Source organism: Mastacembelus armatus, chromosome 23 (assembly GCF_900324485.2).
Source record: "Mastacembelus armatus chromosome 23, fMasArm1.2, whole genome shotgun sequence".
NCBI lineage: Eukaryota > Metazoa > Chordata > Actinopteri > Synbranchiformes > Mastacembelidae > Mastacembelus > Mastacembelus armatus.
This window is the reverse complement of record NC_046655.1, coordinates 4,840,140-4,863,420: the sequence shown is the minus strand read 5'-3', so window position 1 is coordinate 4,863,420 and position 23,281 is coordinate 4,840,140. Positions and strand designations below refer to the sequence as shown.

The 23,281-nt window shown below is 40.6% G+C and overlaps 2 protein-coding genes across 2 annotated transcripts in view; one reads left to right on the top strand and one right to left on the bottom strand.

Annotated features, from left to right (window-relative positions):
* syn3 (synapsin III) overlaps positions 1-23,281 on the top strand; it is a 71,188-nt gene that overhangs the window by 32,597 nt on the left and 15,310 nt on the right. Inside the window, exon 6 of the mRNA XM_026326439.1 lies at positions 121-210. Coding sequence (XP_026182224.1) covers positions 121-210 — 90 coding nt within the window. The remainder of the gene's footprint in view (positions 1-120; positions 211-23,281) is intronic.
* Positions 343-16,348, bottom strand: LOC113141842 (metalloproteinase inhibitor 3). Its single transcript, XM_026326440.1, has 5 exons — positions 16,008-16,348; positions 8,053-8,135; positions 6,499-6,610; positions 4,370-4,491; positions 343-2,792 (listed from the first exon to the last, which is right to left on the bottom strand). Exons 1-5 carry the CDS (start codon positions 16,135-16,137, stop codon positions 2,595-2,597), a joined length of 645 nt encoding a protein of 214 aa, XP_026182225.1. The 5' UTR covers positions 16,138-16,348; the 3' UTR covers positions 343-2,594.

Sequence of the window (23,281 nt, the reverse complement as noted above, 5' to 3'; positions counted from 1 at the left end):
AACAGCCCAAACAGCCCAAATCCCAAATGTCTAGCTGTGAATACAGGTGTAAGCATCTATCTGACCTTTCTTGTCTCCTGCTTAAATAATGACATCTGTCTTGTTTATTTCTGCTTGCAGTTTTCTCAGATGATTAAGCTCTACCACTCCCTCGGTCCAGAGAAATTCCCCCTGAATGAACAAACCTTCTATCCTAACCACACGCAGATGGTGAGTGCCTCCCAGATATTATTCTTCACTTAAACAGGGCAGAGAACAGAATAACATACTTTGTCCCTCCCTCCCTGTCTCTCTCTCTCTCACACACACGCACACACAAAAAATGCTGTAGACTTCTTGTGGCCCATTTTTCATTACGACTTTATTATAAAAATATAAAACACAGAAATTAAGTCAAACATTTCTTTAAGCCCTAGAAGGGAACACACCCCCCCCCCACACACACACAGTTCAGGAATCAGTGTTTACACACAGACTGTACACAGCTTCCTCAATTGGATTTGTGATCCTTTTTTTTTTTTTTTAAGAATCAAGCTTGACCAAGTGTTTCTGTGTTGAGCAGACAGTATATTTACACAAACATGAACCACAGAAATAGTGACACAGAAATGCCACAGCAGGAGAAACGGCCCAAACAAACACAATTTCCAATGATGTAAAGTGTTTTCCTGTTCGTTAACTGTTTTATACTAGACACACTGAACCTAAAAATAAGGGGTTCATTTATGTAATTATCAGAAGGAGGCCAAGAGGGTGAAGGCTAATCAGAACAAAAAAGCAACAAATTGAACATTGAAGAGTTGAAGACTAGAATTTACTGAGGAGTATTTTGTTAAAGCGTCATTTTGCTGAAGTTCCTTTAAAGCTGACATGTAGGGAAATACAGTGCACTTATTTACTTATAAGTATTACTTACAATACTTATAATTACTTGCCAAGGGTTAAATTCAAAGATTGATACTGCTGTTGCAGCAAAAGCAAAATGTTAATAAAGTCCTATAGTACCAGCACTGTTCGTATGGTATTTTAACAACTTTTAAAAAAACCAAATGTAAAAACAAAAAGGAAAACTGTGCTAATTTAAAAATAGCTCAGCACATAACCCCCTACAATATGTCTATATCTATATCTTGTCATTTCTGTTGATTGTAAAATTGTAAAAAGGGAATATACCATGACAATTAGTGAGCTTTGGAGGCGCTAATAGGAAGGCGTTATTATTATTGTTAGATCCAGGCTATCTGTGTCCTGTCTTTATACTGCTGTAAGCAAATCCAGCTCCTAGTTGTAGTTCCATATTTCGTGTACATACAGGAAACCAGTAGACTTGGTCAAAGCCGCAGTTCGTATTGTCAGCTCTAGTGTTAGCAGTACAGTTTTATTTTAATGTTAGTGATAAGGTGATGTCATTTGTAGGGATGTTGCTCCCTTTGAGGCAAATCTGTGTCTGTTAATGGAATGGACTGAAGATAGAAAATAAGACCCGCCCCCAGCTTTCCAAGATGGGAACAGGTGAAGAAGAATGAATTCTTATACATACACAATGTCGATTTCAATTAGTTAAATAAAAGAGAAAAAAAAGACTGAATATACACTTACAAAATATGTCATTGTCTGAAACCTCTGATTGTACTCTTTTCATTTAATTGGTGAAGTGTACCAGTCAGGTGAGCTATGATCAAGCATAAAAAAGTACCATAATATTTAACTTGAAGATGCTGGTCCTTCATTCCAGACAGTCTGACTGGCTGCATCACAATGTCGGTTTGGCCTGTTATATATTATATATATTTTTTTTCTTTTTTTGCAGGTATACAACATGGTTACTATGTAATCCATTAAACATATAAATAAATGTATCACTGAGGTTTCAGCTGATTTCATTTCTGTAGCTTATGCTATATACAGCAAAAATAAAATACCATCTCTGCAAGAACTGTACTCTTCCCCGTGTTGGCACTGACAGACATTTCTAGCATTTCTAAGTGCTCAACAGAAAGGGTGCTGCTTGTGGTAACTGTTAAATGAGTTACACGACACACGCTCCGGAAAGCAGAGATACTGCCATTCATAAAGACACGTTACAGTAAAAACTGTGAACATTATCGTTATATACTTCACTGTCAAACAATACCATTTTCAAAAAGTGTTTTGAACCTAAATACAAAGTATAATTTTCAGGGATTATACCTCGGCCAATGGCATTAATCTGTATTTGTAGTACGGTTATTGGTTCTGTTCTGTGTTGCTGGTGTGCAGATCTGCATGAGTCTCATGCTGTATTGCAGGTGCAGTTCAATAACAGCATTACATTTCAGATTTACAGTGATCGTTGACATAGATTGGTTTGTGTTTGATTGAAGTGTGAAGGAGTTCAAATGGGCAGCCTGTACAACAAAAAAGGCATTGTTTTCTATGAGAAGTGCTATGAAACAGGCACTGTAATGGATTTTTTCTTTTATCTTTTTTGCCCCTTTAAAGGGCTGGTCACCCAGACCACTGAACTTTAAGAGTCCTGTAATACTCTACAAGTGAAAGGGAAAGGGATGGACTCAGGGTGGCGGCAATGGGTTTTGGGCATGGTGTGTTTAGGTTTACGGTTCAGTGGCGTTGATGGTGGTTTTGTCACGGGCCGTCGTGCTTCGGTACCAGCTGCAGTAACCCTCCTTCTGCTGGATGCAGGCGTAGTTCCGGGACTGGTAGCCAGAATTGCCGAAATGGGACAGCATGTCTGTCCATAGACACTCATTCTTATTGGTCACCAAGCAGGGCAAGTTGTAGCAGGACTTAATCTGCAGAAAAAGAGAGAAGATTAAGTCAGGAAGTAGGGAAAGGAACTGTGTTCCAGCAACAAGTTTACTGTATCTCCTTTCCCTTCTTAATGATACTTCCTCCCCTGTTGTTGTTTTCTTTTCTTGAGATGTCCCTCTAATATGATCTCTTGGTAAACAACCTTATACTTGCAATAACTTACTTAACATTAAAAGTTATGTTAACCCTAAAACAAGTTTGACATTTTGGGAAATAAGCTCAGCTACGAGTCTGCTGGTTCTAGAAATAAATAAATATTTATTTACTGAAGCAGATTCATAGATCAAGCACAAAGTTTCTGATGTAAACTTAAGTGCAAAACCTGTTAGCTCCCTCTCTGCCGTGTAATGTAAAATTAATGTCAGAACGTCCTCCTAAAGCAACGTCTTAATGATTTAATTAGATTTTAATGAACACATTTGAGTCACTACTCCAGATGCTCAGACAAAAAGCAGCTTCATGGATGAATATGCAGTATGAACAGCAGGAAGATTCGCACAGCTACTTAGAGACGTGATGAACGGAAATGCCGTGTTTAGTGATAGCAAAACTGAGTCATCAGCTGCAAAGAGCTGCACTTATCTGGATGTGAATGAACCAGCAATTTCCATTAGCAAGTTAGAGGGCACTCTTCCTATTTTAGGTGTTTTTGTTATTCAGCCCTGGAGAGTCTGTCCTCCACGGTTCAGAGATGTTCCACATAACTTCCTGGTTTGATTTTTAATGATCCATGGAGAATAATTTTCTAACCGCTACTACGCGCTTCCTAATTTCCAACGTGGTAAATCATCATTTGTGGAGGAATGCGGAGGGTGGCGGAGTGTGTTTAATAAGTGTAATGATATTTATCTCTGCCTAGTCTTACTGACTCTTATAATGAAGTCTCGCTTGATTGATGGCCTTCTCTGGATGCCTCTGGAATACTGCCATGTAGACACTGACGTTTACGGGCGCTGACCCACGCTGGGAACAAATAGATCTCTCTGCTAATCCACTTATACTGATAGGGGCTGCTGTTGTTAGCAGATGTCCAGGACACTGCTGTACAGTAGGACGTTTACCAGGTGGGTCAGCAGCTGCACAGCGGCGGACTACATGTTTGCGTCATATGAAATTGGGAATTAACACTTGAGCTGAGTCCAGAGCTGTTACTTAATAACTCTCAGTGCTAGTGGCACAAATTGCTTTCACTCTTTTTCTGTCTGTGTTTGACATCCAAAAAACATGAGCTCATAAATCAGTCTTAATAATACTGCACTGCAGCCATGAAACCAAAAAGGCTGTTTTAAGGTTTCTGTAATTAAGTCACTTTTGCTCCGTCTCTGGCTTTTAGTGATCAAACAGTAGCTAAAAAATGAGCCTGCATTTACAGAGCTAACATGGATATTAGAGCATTTCCTTCCTTGTGTTATAAAAGCAGTCTATAAACAGTTTCATGTTTACTCCTAGCTGTAAAAGTGAGGAGCAGTAATCTCAAGCTCCTTCCCCTCTTCGTCCTCTTCCTGCCTCCTCTTCCCTCATTTCTTGTCCTTGCTGGGAAAAGGTTGTTTCCACTCACCCTGCAGTTGCAGCCCAGCTGGTAGCGCTGGCTGATGCCTTTCTTTTGGGCAGGTGAGAGGCGCTCCCACTTCTCATTGAAGTTGCACAACCCAGTGTAGACCTTGTCATTGTACACTCGCCCTGCAGAAGAAAATAATGGAAGGTATTGGTTAATACAGAATATACTCTCTTTGCTTTATTTGCCTTTGAAAAAAAAAGCATGAAGCGACACCTTTCTGTTATTTCAGAAATTGTTGGTTGTAACACCTGGTTACAGCTTATCAGCTAGAGTTGACGGGACGACAATGGCAATTTATGGCAATTTATCCAGTAGTTGTTGAGACCCTTCATTCAGGACTAAAGTAGTGGATGTGCACGAGGACCCACACATTTCATAATCAGGTAATTAAATTTGATCTGTCTCTCTGAGACGGTCTCATACAGAAAGCCTCCATTAAACCAACACCGCTGTTTCTGAAATATCCAAAGGTCAGCAGACATGTATTTTTAGAGCTGGACTGTTTGAAGCTGGGTGACTCCTGAGGCAGGTGCGTCAGGCGACCTGCCAGACTTCACAATACGTCACCATATGTCTCCTTCACCGTGTTGTCACCATGTCGGAATTTGACAGCTCACAAATATGCACTTCTTCAACCCCCCTGAATCTCTGACTCTGTTTACATCCCCACAGTGGGATTACTGGAGTCACTCGTAGGCTTATTACATGGTGTTGAGTGTACTAATCAGGAATGGGGCACTTGAATCTTGATTAAAGTAGATGAAAGCAGCTCCTCTTGCAGGGGGCCTTGTGTGTTTAAACTGCTCGTTATGCAGTCCTGATCATATGCAGGACTTATTATAGATGCCCTGAGAGCGTTGGTGATGTTACTCGCACCCAGGCAGGGTAAACATAGCTATGGCTGCCTGGCAACGCAGGCTCATTTATTTGCACTGTGGGATGCAGTTTCAGTGTTTACAGGTTGGGATTCGGCGACAGTTACATAGGCCAAGCACCACAGGTTCCAAAGTAAACTTGCACCTCTGTTGGAAATAGCAACTCATAAAATGCTTCTGCTGGAAAACGCCAGCCACTTCCTGCCAGCTTTTAATTACAAGTTATGAGAGAGAAAACTGCTTTCTGCTGTTTCTGGCCTGAGAGCCTGAAGGAAATGAGCGCAAAAATGTAAAAAAAAAAGGCCCCTGCCTTGCCTTCTTGCACAGTGGCAAATGGTAAGTTATAAATAGTGGGAAAGATTGTGTCACAGGACAAATGAAGAAGTCCTTGGGGAGAGGAGAAGAGGGGGAGTACGTTAGGGCAAACAAACTCACAATGCTGTTGGCAAGACTCTGAAAGTCCTTCGATGTTAAAATGGATATTGTTGTGAGTCTTGTGTAATGTCATGATGGCAACAGTCTTTATCAATGTATTTAATCAGTACAGGTGAAATAGATTAAAATCTCTCAAGATCTGTGCCAAAATAATCGACTTTCTTAAATGTTTACTTTTTTGGCTACTTTTAAAAAATATCCCATAGCCTTAAGAAACTTGCACTAACGTAGACACAGATAGGTTAGGAAATGCCACCATGCAGCTTGGTTCGTCAGGCTGCTGTGGCAGATTCATAATTATCCAAAGCTTAATTTCAGATAAATACCAGTTATTTTTTTATTGTAGTTCAATAAATTTTGGGGAATTTGCTAGATAAAGTTAAAAAAAACTAATGATCATAATTCAAGCAGCAAATATATTCTCACCAAACATGCTCAGAAAATACCAGATTCTACAAATACCATTAGGCTGCATCATAGCGTATTTTGTAAAAATACTGCTGCGTTAAACGCCCTTATCTTTCACATGCCGCTAGGCTTTCTCATAAATCAGAGATTTAAAGCCCTATCCCTTGATTAGTGGTTGTTATTTAAAGCAGCAGCAGCAGGTGACCAAGAGAAAAAAAACGAGATAAGTCTTTGATTGTTTCAGCAGACTGGTTAATACTTCAGTGAGTAGTAAACTGACTTTAGTGTGTTGTTAAAATGAGCTGATTAGCTTTAATAATGATCCAGTTAGCGGCATACAAACAGCATAGTAATATTCCAGGATCTGTGTGGACTTTGACAGGAGACAGTCTAAAAGTCATATCGTCTTACCTGTGATCAGGTACTGGTACTTGTTGATCTCAAACCTGACGCCACACAAACTTTCAAAGGCGCTTGTGTAAATGTGCTGCACGTGCTGGACCTTGTCAAATCCTTTGTACATCTGAGGACGAGAGAAACAGAAATGGAAGACATAAGACATGCAAAGAGTAAAAGTAGTTAAGTGCCATGTTGCACCGTACCCTTCACTGTGCACATAAGTCAAAAATGCTCAGGAATTAAAAGGGAATGCTGATGACACTCATTAAAGAGAGCCTTACAGGAGAGGGAGTATTAGCCTCACGATCGCTTTCTTTAATGTGCAGCAGCTTTTGAGCTGTTTTGGGAAGGTAGACCTCATCCCTCTCCCCTTACTCAGCTCAGGTACAGAGCTAGAAGTCAGTGTTTTCCTGAGAACCATTGTGTTTTCCTCAGCATAACTTATTTGTCTGGGAACAACAGGAAATCCCTGTTTGGATGTGTCATTCCCAGAGAAGCAGAACATACTGTTACTTGAGCTGAAGCGCTGAATGTCTGAGAATGCCAAAGACATTTGTCTCGCAGGATTTGTTGAAATTGTAAGGGAATTGTGTTCTTTATCAAGCCCACAAGGAAAACCACAGTTTGGAGTATAAACCGCAGACTGTGATACGAATAAATAAATAACCCAAGAGGTGCACGTCAGTCAAGTCTAATTCCTGAGAGTAACCCCCTTACCAAGATGATTGGTGTGCTTCTCTAGCAAAGGGACACGTAATGCTTTTGCTACAAACTGGTATTGTGCACAGCTCTGTTGAAATGTTTACACTCAGAGTGAGGAGTTTGGTTGAGCTGTAATGCCTGTAAGCCCGCTAATCCTCCAGCCTGGCTCCTGTCTGAGCAGCAGGCCGATGTCAGCATCTGTCAGAAATATGCAGTGTTATGTAAGAATATAGAGGAAGCGAAGAAGGGGCTTTCAGGCTAAGTATACAGAGCTGCTTTTCAACAGCTATCACACACTGACTCTACCGGGGGGGGGGGGGGGTGTCATACATAAAATGTATGACATTTTATGTCTTTTTTTAACATAGGAGACCATACAATATTATTCTATATTATAATATTTCCATATTAGTGAAGTGACCTCGTGGTTACACAACATGACAATCATGTCAGTCGTGTGGTCATTAAGCATGGAATCCACATTAGATGTATAGGCCTAACCTAATAAATAAGGGGCAACAACAAATCTAAGGGGCAATTAAGTTTGCTGAGCTAAAGATCTTTAGAGGTTTTGGTAGAGAAGCTGTGTCTCCTATTTCCAGTCTTTGTGCTAAGGAGATTATCTTATGTGGTCAATAAAAAAAAAAACCCTCTATACCACATTAATCCAATAATTTCAAAGTAATGTATATTTGTGTTTTTCAGTGACCTTTAGAGATGCTGTTGGGATTTTTCTTCCAGTCCTTATGATAACAGCTCAAGTTTCATAAGTAGCTAATAGATATGAGTTTCAGACATCCTACTAGTTCTTTAAAGCTTAATGTCTTGCTCAGCAGACCTTCAACAGAGGACTGATGCTCTCACCTTCATTTGCTTGACCGTGTAGCGCATTGTTCCGAAATGTCCATCTCCCAGGAGCTTCTTGCCCACCACCTTAGCACGAATCACTGTGATGAGAGGAGACAGACTGGTCAGCCATTTTGCAGTGATCAAAACAAACTGTCACATTCCTTTCAGGTATAACTTTGAGTTTTCCTCTCTAGACCATAAAATGACACACTGTAGGCATTAGCAGACCACATGATAAATACCATTTCAGAACCAGATTGGCACCAGTTAATCCATTTATCCGATTTTCTGCATTGTTGCCATTTGCCATTTGCCATTTGCCAGGAGGGCCAGTGGGGAAAAACAAGAAAAGCACTTTTGAGTTTGATCCAGAAATTAGAAGAAGGCCTTGTACCAAGATCTCATTCTCATTGCTGGTGTTCAAGACTGCTCAAATCCACTCTATGATGGAACCTGCAACAATCACAGGACATGTCACAACGACTGTTCGTTCCTTGGTTTAGATTTTGCAAAAGCATTTTTCAGATTAAAACTGGCCAAACATGACTCCAGACAGCTTCCTGACATTTCTAAACACCACAGTCTTATGAAGGAAGAGCTTATGGTCTGTGTCTCCTCTGTTTAAACAAGCCTCCTTCTATATTGGGATCAGGGCATCACAAAGATACTATCGACATGCAGGTCCCTCATGTGAACACGGGTGAGGTGAAAACGCTGTGTTGTGACTTTGTTTTGTTTGCTTTCACTCATGTTAGAGTAAGGGGGCTTATTGTGGAGGGCCAGGAATGGGGAGTATAGAAATAGGTGATAATTTGAACCAGTGAATACAGTCTAACCAGACCTGTGGGCCCTGCATAAGCATTTAATCCTTTGTGAAGTTCACCTGTTGCCCATAGCCAGGCAGCCACAGACACAACTAACACTGGCCATGTTTGTTATCTTCTCCTGCTGGAATTTCCTTCCCACATTCTTCAGGGGCTAACATTCCCCAGAAAGGGAAAAAAATGAGAAGCCTTTCATTCGTTTTGACTGGAGAAAGCAATGAGGCATGTGGCATCTTCTGTTTGGTCTGTATTTGTCTAGCTGTACAGGCAAATGGATATGGGTGTAAAAACATCTTCAACAGGAAGCAGTTACAGTGTGACCACAAATTTATTTTGGACATGGAGACTCTAATTTGAACCAAGTGTTTATTTAAATAACCCCAATAACGATCTTATTTAGAGTTTAATGAAATGTGGCTATCCAACAGCTTGCCAAGAGAGATACAACGTTCTTTATTTAGATCGTTTTATTTCATTTTGGTCTGAGGAATATTTTTGCTCATTGAAAGTGACTAAAAGAAATAGTTCTTTTCAATAATTAATGTCTGCAGGTATCGCTCACTGACTTCCACTGACAACCTTTCAAATATCATAATCATTTCAGACCTTTGGATATCAACATTCCCTACCGACTGCCTGCCTGCCCTCTAGTTTCCTTTCACAGCGATATTTGCTGCAGTGCATTTGATCTATTAATCTGTCAACTCTTTCCATATGAACCCAGGAGTGCTACTACCTGCACGACCTTTGCTAAATGTCCCCAAATGCTGTTTGACAGATGTTTGCAGAGGAACTGAGGTACAATTACAGATGAATGTGCGGATTTAACAGGATACTTTTGCATCTGTTAAATATACTGCTACCATTGTGTTGAAGCATTAGCCAGAAACATAGTTTGGTACTCTGCCCTGACCCGAGAAATAACCCTCAGGAGAAATAAATGAACGTGTTTTTAGGGACAAGTACATCCAAATAGGACCCCTCTTGTCCGATGTTAGCCACTAACTGGCCAGTGATGGTTCCATCATTGAGAGGAATGTGTGAAGGGGCTCAGCTGCTCTGAAGACAGACGATTTGTATCATACCCTTGCAGTGACCCCTTGACTGTCCTTCCACTCCGGTTTTATTTAGGTAGAACCACAGGTCTGCATGCTTATGTCATAATGTGATCTCACATCGCTCTGGAAACTATAGATATACTGCACAGATAAGAGTCTTGTTTCTTCAGTTTACATTATGATCTATTTCACAATACCATTCAGAGTAGTCTAAGACATAGGAATATTTGTGTATTTACCATTCACCAGTTAGTAGGTAGGTAATATAAAGGTAACAGCAGGACAAATTCAAAATTATATTGTTGAACTGAAATGTTGATACAAAACAAAAAATACATATAGTTTTAGCTCATTTTTAGCTTTTTATTGTCTGGCTAAAGCTTAAGGTTAAGGATACCACTGGGGTTATGTGTCCTGTGTAATAACACACTAGTTAACATAGTCAAGTTAAAAAAAAAAGTATCAGCTAATTACAGGCCAGTGCTGTGACGCATAAAAACGTGTCTTCTGCAGAGGACCTGACATATATTTTTAAGAGTGGGAGGCTTTTTTGATAACAGAGGTAACCAGGATCTGACCAAAAAAAAAGGGAAGAAAAAGATTGTGAATCCATGTTTCACTCCGTATCTCTTGCCTAAAGCTGAGGATTACACAAGCCTGAATGCAAACGCTAAATCTTAAGGTGAGCATGTAATTTAGTTAAACATTTATTTCAGCCTACGTACAATGTGGCACACTGCAGGCATGACAGGAATAAGGTTACTCATTTATGTGTGTATGAGGGAGAGAAAGAAAGCGAGGCGCAGGGTGGGTGACGGTGATTTTAGTATGCAGAAAGTGGTCCAGTTTTGAGAAGGCGAGTGGGAGGAAGAGGAATTCTCAGGACGACACACTACCATGCTCAGAAATAAACACTGAAACTGAATCCCCGCTGTAGAGCTGCGTGTCAGGTGGAGAACGCTGGAGCAGAACGCCTGTAACATCCACTTAACTGGGTGCTGTAATGCAGAAACGGCTAAAGTATGAAGTGAGTTTCAGTCATCACTACCTCTGATATTATGGTGGTCTGTTCATGTCACAAAAGGGTACATTTCAAGTCAAATCCAGCCAGTCATTGCACTGAATTTTAAAGAGAGGAGAGATAAGGATGGCAAACTGACTCAGTAATGTCAGATACACAAATATCAAGCTAAAGTTTGCCAAAGTTATGCAGCATTAGTCAGTATAAGCTGCTGGTCATACCAGTAAGACTGCAGACCTTCAGCATATTGAATTGTTTATTTGTTTTGAATTCAGATTTTAAAGTGAAAGGAAATAGCAGTTTTCTTTTGTGAAAGTGATGTACTGATGTCTACATAATCACCTGATAGCTGAACTCTCTACCCTCAGGTAGTTCAGGTAGGACGATGAAATAGATGAAATCTATATTGATAACAATGGCAGAATTGACCAAAACGTTACCTTGAGAGTTCAGTATGTCAGGTTATAGCTTCAGTTTCATCCTTGTGACAAAAGTTATTTTTTAAGTCTTTAGCGCAGCTCTCTCACACTAGATGTTTCTATTGGAACGAGGCGTGGGAATCTTTGACAAACCAGTCATTTAAATTCAAATATCATGGTAGCTGACCTCAAAAATGCTAGTTGTCAAAGCTAAAATTGACTTTGGCCAAAGTATTTAAAATGAATTGCTTCACAACAAACTTGGTCAACCAAATTAGTATCCCTGAAGACACTGGAAAAGACAGAGTCAATACCTAAAGCTGTGCAGCTGGCTAAGTGTTATTTATGCTTCCTTAATTCTGCTTCTCACTTTCCTTTTTTAGTCAATAGTATTAAAGTTGCCTTCTGTAGTTGGAGCGTAGTTTCTGTTTGAATTATAATCTACTATACTCTGTTACTGCTACTCTAAAAATGGGATTACAGTCTCTGGCAGTTTACAGCCCACTATATGTAAAGGTAAAGTGCTGATGCTAATAATTAAATTATTTTGTTGTAAGGTCAATATATGTGGTAGATTACTCAATCTCCCCTTTAAAAGTACAAGGAAAGTTGATTAAGTCATTGGTTTGTGGTTTATTAGTGATTGTATTTTAACAAGTGCTTTCTGGGCAGTTGTCCATCCCCCCCTGTGCTGGCCTCCGGTTTAAAAGAGAAAACCCTGGAGTGGCTGTGTGGTCAACAGAGAAGGGAGGGGCAGGAGATTTGATATGCCTGGCTCAGGGGGTGACCCTCCAAGCTCGTACAGAATTCAGAAACTTTGACATCTCATTGTATTTTAACTCACTTTGGGAAAACCACAGATATCTGGCTTTGCTTAGGTTATCATGTGCCACCTGTTGCCGATGATGAGGAGGAGAGCAGCTAATAGAGGGAGCAGTGATTAAGCTAAACGCTGCCATAACTGATTAATAGGAGGCTGTGGTACCAGGAGAGTACAGTCACAAAGCTCCATGTCTAGCTCTAAATCCATTATGTTGCACTTGTTTGACCAAGCTCCTCTGTGCACAACAAAATACCCACTGCAGGACGGGATCCGTTACACCGAACAGCCTGATCCTCAATCCCAAACTGAGCATAAACACATATCACACTAATCCTCAGCAAGTGACCTGGTTCACAGTGCAAGCATGTAAAAGGTTGCTCCTGTCACCCTGAGCACAGGAACCAGTGTTATGGGGCAATTTTAAATCTCAGGGTCAAAGTTTACTGCCAGGCCTCTAATCTTCCTTTTGGAAGGTTCTGGAAAAAACAAGTGCTGCTCATTTACCTTTATGAATGAGCTGCTGTAAACCAGCTGCCTAAAAGCAGCCAACTAGGTCTCTGTATGAGAACCACCCAGGTCATTGCTTGGTGCTTGGTGTATGTTGCAGGGGAAACTGACAGGATGGGTCTAAGGTGAAGACGGACCACTTACAGTTGTCTAAATGGAAACCACAAAATCACATTATATCAGCAAGCACTCAAATGTAGCCAACATGTGTTAAAAACAATGCACATCTCTCAAAGATGCCATGCCTCCATCATTGTGAAAGGAAAGCAGATACTAGAGACTTAATCAGAAACTACAGCTGAATGTCCTTAGAGGACCTTCAGGCACTTAAATATTTAATTTTAAATTTGTCAGATGAAGAGAGACAGACTCTAATAATCCAATTTCCAGCCCTTTAACCTAATTGTGATTCATTCAGTAGAGTGCCTTTGGGTGATTATGGGTCAGGGCCAAGAAAACAAGCAGAAAGCTTTGAACTCAAATGCGGATCTTAAATTGGGAAGATTCAGGCCTGTTTGCCTTTGATGTAGATAGTGAGAATTACAGGGTTTCTCTCTTGCCAAATTAGTGTTTGAAACCCTATGTTTTTGTTTTTCCACATCTTTGTAGGCTTGGTTACAAAGTTTAGGAAGAAGTTTTCAGAAATAGACATAAAGAATGAACAGCTGGCCACTTCTCACACCCATTAATCTTTATCCTTTTGGTATCTGACGGGATGACGAATGTCAGGCGTTGGATTGTTTTAACATCTCAGAGACTGAAAATGTATTCACCCAGTTCTGTCATATCAAACTATTCAGCCTTCCTGCGCAAGTCATAAATGTCTGCTGTCAATATTGGTTTTAAAACTAGGAAAACTAAACAAGGGAAACACAATACATGTCCATTCTTACTTGAATTAATATGCAGCATGACTAAATCCGACCCAGATTAAAGAATGTTACTAGCTGTGACCGTCTCGCTCTGTGTCCAAGTGCTGTTTGAAAAGTGCTTCAAGGGTGTAAGAGAGGCCACAAGCATTCAAAGCACACCTCGAGCTAAGCCAGGTCCTTGGAAATGGGATTTGTGGGGCTCAGAACTGATCACAGCGCTCATTGAAGTCAGTCCCAGTCTGTACACTGGCAAGTCCCAGTGGGTGCCAAGACCCTGAGCTATCTGAACATCTGAAGGACTGTGAAAGACATTGCATGAGTATTTGTGCAAATGACATTTTCACTTAGTACAAGCAGATCACTTGGCTGAAGATGCGTTCACAGGCCTGGTGATCAGTGGTTACTAAGAAACACTATGTCACCTTTTTGGGAACTTAACGACATGATCTCTGGGTGATCCCTCAAGACCTAACTGAAGAAATTTACAACTACAAAAGTATACTGGTTGGATCCTACAGATTTGGGTCAAGAAGTCTTCATTTCACATTTGATAAAGACTTTGGCCAAGGAAAGCCATATAGAGCAAACACAATGTGTTGTGTGTGTGTGTGTGTAGATGCTGCCAATGAAGCAACATTTTAAGGCATGTTGTGTCTTTATTGTGGTGGAACATGACTAAGCAGTAGATCATTGAAAAGTGCACATACATTTAATTAAGGAGATCTATCAGGGAGAGAAAGGTTGTTTGATATCCTATTAAAGAGGGCGTGGCTGATCAAAGAAATGACCAGGAGACCAAAACTAGACCAGGAGAATCTCTATATTTATATCTTTGTAGGCACTGGTAATAGGGAAAAGTCTTATTTCATTTAGTTGTTCTTCTAAAGCATCATTACGTAATCCATATTTGCTGTCAGCGTATACTTGTGATGAATAGCAAGTGCAAAAGTGACATCACAGTCCACATTTGTGTGTTTAGGGGTGCTGCTGCAAAAACTAGGGTTGCCATCATAACATGTTAGTTGATAACATGTGGACTATATAGATGGATGGTGTGTGTGTGTGTGTGTGTGTGTGTGTGTGTGTGTGTGTGTGTGTGTGTGTGTGTGTGTGTGCGCTCAGTTTAAACTGAGACATTATTGTTTGATTGTGCGTCAGGGTTTTAAATAGCCTCATGATAGCTTCAGGTTTTTTGGGTCATTAGATACTGACGCAAAATATCAGCTGCATTCTAAATTGCTGCTAGCTGCCGCCTTTACAAATGTGAATGTACGTGTGTGTTCCTGTGCTGCCACTCCACAGGAAATCTCCTTCTCCTCAAAAAAAAAAAAAAAAATCAACTGCCCTACTGTCCCACCTGTAACATTTCATCTCCAAAATGCCTGCAACTCTCAGGCAGATCAGATAATCCTCTGGTCTTTTCCAGTGTTTTCTAAAAACAGAGGTCAGGGTCAGACTGGCATTCCAGGCTAAGCCAGATCCCAAGTTCATGTTATTCTGGGAAGTCAGTGAAAGCATAACCAGGCAGTAAAACAAGCTATTCTAAACCCTCCTCTCCTGCCAGTGACTGGGCATATGGGGATTAACACCGGGTGGATGTCTGACAGTGTGCAGATAAAAAGGTGGGATTTGAACCATCTCAGCTGGGGATCTTATTATCAACTGGTGTCCGTTCACACCACTCATACATACATCAGCCCTGTAGCTTGAAAAGAAACATCTTTAATGTAGATCTAAATGTTTGGCTGAAGTGATTTGCTGCCACTGCCACACAGAAATATTTTTCAGTCACCAGCATATTATCATTCAAACCTGATGCTCAGGACAGAGCAGAGTGGCTGTAGAAGTGACAAAAGTGACGTGCTCTGTTAATGCACTAGACCTTGCCTTGCACTATAGCTCCAACTCTGCTGCTACACTGAATTTGGACTGTTTTAAACAAACAGATGAGCTGAATCAGGTGCTGAAACTAATATACAGGTGGTTCCAAACCTGCTTCCTCAAATTGGCTCATTTTGAAAATAAACAGCGTGGAGAGGAGCCTTGACTTAATGAATCACTTACCACAGAAAAAACAACAGTGACATCCTCATCTGACCAAAAACTCCATATCTTTATTAAATAAATAACATGCTTGTGTTAGTATTTGTATGATGGAGAAAACTATAATGTATTGGAATAGTATTCTTCAAACTACACAAGCAGAAGTAGCCTGTATTCTGGTGTAGTACAGTACAATTCATTGACAATGTTCAATAGATGTTCATTGCAACCCAACTCTACTCAGTTTGGCTGAATACAGACATGCATGCAGTAAACTGATCCCAGGACAGTCCTCTCTCCTGACTGACAGGCAGCACTTGTGTCTCAGCATCTGCTCTCTGGGATTAAAGTGAAAATAGGCTCATTCACGGCAGGAAAGAGGTCGACACTATCCGTTACTCACCTATCTCGGATTTGCAGAAAGCGTCTTGCGGGTGCGACAGTGCGCAGGAGCAGCCATCCGTCAGCTGGTTGACGTGCAGGCTGCTGAAGACAAACAGCAGGCTGATCAGGTGGTGGTACGCTGACTGCATTTCTCCTCGCTTTCTCTCACTCCTCTCTGCTGATGCTGCTGGAATAAACTGTATGGAGTCCCTGTGGATCCTTTTCCTTAACCGCGCACGCCTGCTGCAGTAGTAACGTAGTAGCAGTAGTAGTTCAGTTGGCTCTGTGCGTAATGTCCAAGTCTCTGGTTGTTGTCGCAGTTGTTTCTCGCCTCGCTTGAGAGCTGCTCCTGGTCCCGGGCGGGCGCACAGCTGTACATATAGCGCGCCGAGAGACGGACACGCCCCTTTCCCACCTCTGCAGCTCGCATGTTGTGCGGCCAATCAGCGGCGCCGATGACACTATGAAGCACAAGTAACTTAGTTAAACCGACTGGAGTTTTATTTTCCTACTGACTGACAGACACACGGGAAAATGGTTGTGAGAATGAGTCAACACAGTCTACAGCAAACTTAAAAGATGTGGCTTATCACCAAAAATAACGCTGTGGTCCTTGATTGTAATTATTCCCATGCTGCAGTATAAATAAAATATTTAATATAAGCCTAACTGAATAATTATTTGGTCTATAAAATATTTGTAAACTGTAATAAATGTAATGATTTATCTGAGCAACAATCTAAATTCCCCCAAAAAAAGGTATCAGGTTTACCACCACATAAAATAGCTATTGATTAAATATCTAGCAATCAAGTAATTGATTAAATGAATGTCAGCTCCAATATACTGAAATTTAAGCAATGTAAACAGATTTTCCCTCTATTCTAACAAAATAATACAAAAGAGTGGCTCCCTCACTCTTTTATTTTGTTAAAAGAATTTTCTTTTGCTTACTTCTCACCCAGGAATCTCACTTAGTCATCCTGCCCACCCCCTCCGCCCCCTTAATTAGTAATGCAGAATATTAAATAAAGGGTACAGCCACCGCTCACAGGCTCATTTAGTCAGATTTTATTCTAAAATGGTTTTGCTCAAATTACCTTCAGGGCACGATCATTTAAATTAGCCAATTCTTTCTATCTGTGTTCGTGGACCTGAGTGGATGTGCCTCAGTGTTACAAAGGCTTATCTGCAGAGACTGACAGAGCTATGATAAGATTTGCTACTACACACAGTTATATAACCAAGCAAGAAGTCATCAAGTCAGAGAACTCTGACCCTTTATATGCCTTCATTAACAGTTATCTCAGTTTGAACAACCTGTGTGACCAGATAAGCTTGTGCTTCAAATTTATTTTTAAGTGAGTTTCATTTCACAAGTTAGAAAAGTTGACTGCTTTTCTCATACATTAGATATTAGGAAAATGAAGTTAATTATATGTCACTTAATGGACCTATTTTGTCCTTGCCTTACAGATAGAAAGATGAGGTAATAATAAAAGAATCATGATATATTGTTTTATTAGATTACTACACAAGAACTCATGAATGATTTCACAGTTTCCATTCCTCTTTCACCCATTACTAAGCCAGTGTTTGTTCAGAGCTGCGTTCAGGTGTAATACATCAACAGATTTGTGGTTGCGGTCCAGCAGGACATTTACCATCTGTGGAATTTAAAATCATCATCTAGTTATGTTTTATCAGACATATGGCCTCATCAGAAAGTCTAGAGCAGCTTGGATGATGCTGGCCGCTCAAACTGACATTACGGGAAACACACCAGCTGCTTTGCTGTAGTTAACCATTCAAAATGCCTTGTGACTTCCTTTAGTTAGACAGTGGATTTACATCCTATATGAGTGAAAGAGGTGATGGAAACAAGTCAATTCAGGATTACATGACTTCACAGTGAGACAGACTGATTCACCTGGGAGTTGTTACAAATAACGTCATTCATACATACAGTGAGAAAGTGTGTTCTTCACCTGTATCTCTAAGGAAACACCTAGTAAGGTGCATGATGCCTCCCTTTATGTTTCAGCCCAATAAGATCACTTCACTATTTTTGAATAATGTTGCTATACCAAGAAAATCATGGACCACATATATTCAACACTGAATGCTCTACTTTAACTTTACTGTCAGAAATGGGACAGGATAAAACAGAAGCCAGTCATGTGTGCCTCACAGCTTGTCACCGTGACTGTATCCACGCAACTGAGCAAAAAAATGAAAACAACTCAGGTCCCTCTGGCAATGATGTCACCAAACTAGGCCAACATACTGTAAACATAATGCAAAGCAAAGTGCATTTACTTTGAAGAAACTCCAATTATAGGAAAAGGGCTGTTCTGAGGCTGGCCAGCTGTCAGGGATCTAGATAACAGCAGTGTGTAGCAGAGGTCTGCATGGTTCTGCGTTGACAAAAGGGAACAGAGTGGTGACTCAGAGGAAATACCTTTCATCCGACTGACAAGCCGCCAAAGAGACACAGGAAGAGGCGAAACTAGAAAAGATAGCACCGCCGGGAGCAACGGTCACCAAGGAGAAACATCCAGCCCTGACACACTCAGTCCTGTTGCACGGCCCACATGTCGTTCCAGTTAAGGGGGACAGAGAGGACAACCCCAGCTCTGCAGCTCTATGTGAGGAGCACTGGTAGTGTAGGAGAACGGTAATTGGATGTTTCCTAGTTGCAGAGAACATTGACCTCCGTTCTCAGTTTGTGAGGAGGATTTGGGATGTAGTGATTTGGTCCCTCTCCACCTTCTTCGGTGGCCGGATCGACAGAAGGGAAACACCTGTAGTCAAGGATGCAAGATACTGACCACCATTGTTAATCTTGTTATATACATCTTTCATTTATTCTTTAACATGCACTTTGTTTTTATGCAGTTCTTTATTACGTTTTCTATTATAGAAATTAAGAGCATGTCTTATTTTCATTAACTCTTCAGTCCTCCACTGAACTTTTTAACAGATGCCTACCAGTTTCCAACACTGCCAACTGATGTAGAGTTAAGACATCAGAGAAGAAAACACAAGCATGGCCTTGACTCACGATGCCGCTCACAATGGGACCCCCCCCCGCAATAAAATATGATGAACGGTCAGCAACTTCCTAGTCAGGCAGGCCAAATACAACCACAGCGCTCGCTGTTCAGACACAGTGTACCATGCTGTACTCTACTGTACATATTTGGTGTGTGTGCGGTCAGGAAACCCCACAAAATCACTATGTTGTCTTACACCATGAGACAATGAGACACCAGGCCTAACCATAAACACGGGCATATGACAGCATGGAAATAGCTTGAAGGAATTCCTTCAGATTGAGAGAATGTTTAAATAAGGTCCAGTGCTGAGCACAGTAAAAAGTGGCTGCTTGGATTGGTCATATAATGCCTTTCTCCTGCAAAATTACTCTCAAACCAGGTCATCATAGCAACAAACTGTCACATTTGTGACACTTGTGTTGGACATAATGGGCTGGGGAAAGATAAATGTTTCACTCATATTCAGCAGAAAGCTGACATTTATAGTTTTGGTCGCCACAGTTGACTGATGAAGCTGTTTATCAGAGGACTGCTTTAAATGTTTCCTGAAAGGAGCACAGATTTTGAAGTGTGTTTATTCGTATAGCTTGCCTATAAACCAGTATATTATTATTCCTTGCCATCACAGCATGCCCTATGAACTGCCTCCAGTAGAGTTCATCTGGAACACATAAGTATTCAGCTCCTTCTGCTCAGAAAACTAAAAAGTTACTGTTTCCCAGAAAGTTGAACTTGGAGGGGAGGTGGGTGTTGGGAGGGAGGAAAGAGAAAGTTAATTTAGGGAAGATGTTCTAGTGAGTCACCAGCAGGTCAGAGGATGTTGACAGAGGGTCAATGACATCCATGACGTCACCCACTGGAAATGTGGAGGGAGGGTTTAAATTTAGAAATGACATCACACTGTCAGGACAGCCCTGTCAGTTTTTCCTACTACCTAACCATATGTGGACGTTCATTCCAAAACTATTTCAGAGCTTTGTTATCTGCTCAATGATAACTAATGAGTTACTGTTATAGGAGCAGCTCATCTGGCCTTTCCTTAAAGAAGAAATATTACTTATTATAGAATAACTACTATAGAATAATTACTCTCTGTGGGAAGTGAAACGTGCTGCAGAAATGACTTTTATCAAGGGAATCCTGAGAGTCGTGTGGGTTATCACATAATTAAATAAAAAAAGATTAATGTAGGGTTAAGAAGCTACGTCTGCTTTTGATCCTTCATCACAGATCGTAACCTTAAACGTTCAATATGAATGTAGATATGAGCGACTAGTTCAAACTGATTTGAAGGATTTATTTGAAAGGCACTGATCTTAAAGTTTCTTTTTTTCTTTTTTCTTTTTATCCAGAGAAGAAGAACATAGTCTTCCCAATCAAAAATGATACCTTATGTTCTTGTTTTTATTTATCCTTTTAATTGTCTGGTGAGTCCCCCAAGCTGGGACTCTCAGTTTTAGATCATGGAAACATTTCATGAGTCTGCAAAGTTAAAATAAAATACACGAGTCTCAGTGGAGAGACCCCACATCCAATTCTTTGTTTTGAGCTATGATAAACTGTTGCTGGGAGTTTTCCCTTTAAAAGTACTTTTTCAGATGGCTCAGTCTTTCTGTGGGTAGTGATGAACCTTCCCCTGCCTGCAACCAGTGGGTGTGGGTTTTGTTGACCAGGGCAGACCATGATTTGCTGTACAAACCACAGCAGGAAGCTGAAATCCCCCATTCACCAGACAAGAGACTCTACACAAACATTTTTGCACAGCATGGAAACACAGTCAGATTACGCAATTATTTTTCTAGCTGTTAAGACATTGAAAATGGTGTTTAGATAACTTAGAACAACAACCTCTTTGTTAAATTTGCGGAGGGGATTCCTTCCCATTAACACATCACATCACCCTCTGTTGTGTGTCTGTTTTTCCTATCCCCTGGATTTGTTCATTTAATTAGAAATATTTTTGTCTTTTAGGTGTCTAAACTACATGCCTACAAAATTATGTAAAGTCTGTTTTATCTTGAGGACAATCCCTTTATGTGCGTTATTATAATCGTATTAGCATTTTTCTGACAGTGGTGATTCCCAGGAGGAGTCACAAGACCATCTAAGGGGTCCTGGGATTATTACTGCTGTAAGAAACAAGAACAAAATATGCTACACAAAGTTACAGTTATTTATTGTAATTTTCTTAGTTCAAAAGTTTATATATAAATAATTGGTTTTAACTCCAGTAAGTATCATTTAGTCATTACTGTTATATTGCTGTAGTGTATCATAGAGTACCACCCAGTCCTGCTGCTTGCACAGTCGGTAAAAATGCAGACTAGACTTGCCACATCCAGCTGTTCCAAAAGTTCTTCCTCCTTGATGTTCCTCCTGTCTACTCCCTATGTACCGTGTCCTAATTGAAAACAGTGATGGTGCTGACATCTGAAAGGCTGAGCCCTGGCATGCACTCCGCAGAACGCCGCCTCTCCTTCCTCTGCTGTCAAAAAAGTTGCTGACTGCTCGTGCTATCACTGTCCCTTCATTTACTGCTCACAGAGCAGGAAGCATTTTAAAATGTCCTAAGGTTACTGTCATATGGTGACATTTGAGTGAGTGTCTTATCTATTTCCGCCAGTCTTTTCGAGTATAGAAATCTAGATCTGACTGTATGGGCAGCCAGAATTTTTTACTTAATATTGTTCTTTGTTTTAGTTGTATTACTACATTATTTTACACTTTAACAAAATGGTACTGTTGGAAGTTTGCAGAATTATCCATTTACAGTTTGAAAAGCTCCACTCTAAACACAGACAGGGACATCTAATGTTCAGAGCCAGAGCTGGAGAGAATGAATGGTCTAGGTTAACTTTGTGGGATTTAATTGACGCTGTGGCGAATTGTAGTGTTGATAATGTTGCACCAAACTGGCAAAACCAGTGTACTGGTAGTTAAAGCAAAAACGTGTGCCATCATTACTTTTTTTTTTTGTTGTTTTGAGGGAAGAGACGATTGCAGCAGGAAGGAATTATTCAGAGTCTAGACATTTATTTGGAAATCACGTGGGGACAGAAAGGCAACTGAACTGTTGTACAGCAACTGAGTGGCTCTCATAGAGGGTGAGAACCAACTACCGTATGTGCAGTATGTCCCTGACCAGTGTGTGTGTGTGTGTGTACTATATATGTACAAAAATGACAGTTTCACTACCAGTAACTTTATATTGTTGCAAAAACTAAATTTCATCTCCTAAGTCAACTTTCTGCCTGTTAGCATACACATGTATCTGTCCACATTGCTAATAGATGCAGCTTTGGATCTATGACTATTTTCGCCAGCATCACTAAGCTGAAAAGACTGAATGAATCCAAAAACTGCACCCAGCCACCTCATTTCTGCTCTACCTTTTCCCAGAACTAGTACTGCAGAAGCCCCTGGAAAATGGGAAAGAAGCATCACTTTTCATTTAGGACTTAGAGGAATGTGCCACAGCGTTGATGGTTTTTGCAGGATCGGTCGCCCGAGACCAGTCTGTCCTTTTCCTACTGAAGCAGGAACGTAGGTTAGTGAATTGATTAGCGCTAATACGGTTTGTCCAGGTCCTTATTAAGGCACAACCACAGAGAAGCTGGACTGAAATAGCTCCACTTTAGTACAGTCTGGACATGTACTTAACACTGATTTTCAAACAAATCTGTGTTTATTCAGAATGAATGGACTGGGCTCATGTAGTGACTGTGTTCTGTTATTAAATGAAATGGGTTAACCAGCTGTAATATTAACCACCTGTGAGATCATCGAGATATTACAAGCAGCTCTTTCATAAGAGCAGCTTTTGTCTGAATATTTTCAAAGACAGCAGCAAGTATAGGCAAAGTCACAGAGATTCATGCTCTGGGGACCATAAAGACCAAAAATGTCATGGAAGTCTCTCCAGCAGCTACAGAAAATATTTCGGTCTGGACCAAAGAGGCGGACGAACTTGACCGACTGGCAAACAGGCAGACTGACACTGCCATCCCTCGAGCCACCAGCATGGCTAAAAAGTCTAACAATTAAATCAGAACCACATGGAAGAACTGAGGAACCATTTAGGCCGGAGCATCAAACACTGATCTAATAGTCAATATTTATGCAGTAAACTGAGCCTTTTGGCAGTATGTATTTGATTTAGATTTAGGAAGTACACACTGCCATGTTTTTCTTGGTTGTTTTCCTGTATTTGATAGAATGTTTGACAATGACACAG

Bases quoted from the DNA above. Each gene is read 5' to 3' on its own strand.
- LOC113141842 (XM_026326440.1), bottom strand. From the start codon at position 16,137: ATGCAGTCAGCGTACCACCACCTGATCAGCCTGCTGTTTGTCTTCAGC. The intron at 8,136-16,007 runs GTGAGTAACGGA...CTCTCATCACAG, and splicing joins TTTCTGCAAATCCGAGATAG to TGATTCGTGCTAAGGTGGTG. The intron at 6,611-8,052 runs GTGAGAGCATCA...TCTCGTCCTCAG, and splicing joins ACACGGTCAAGCAAATGAAG to ATGTACAAAGGATTTGACAA.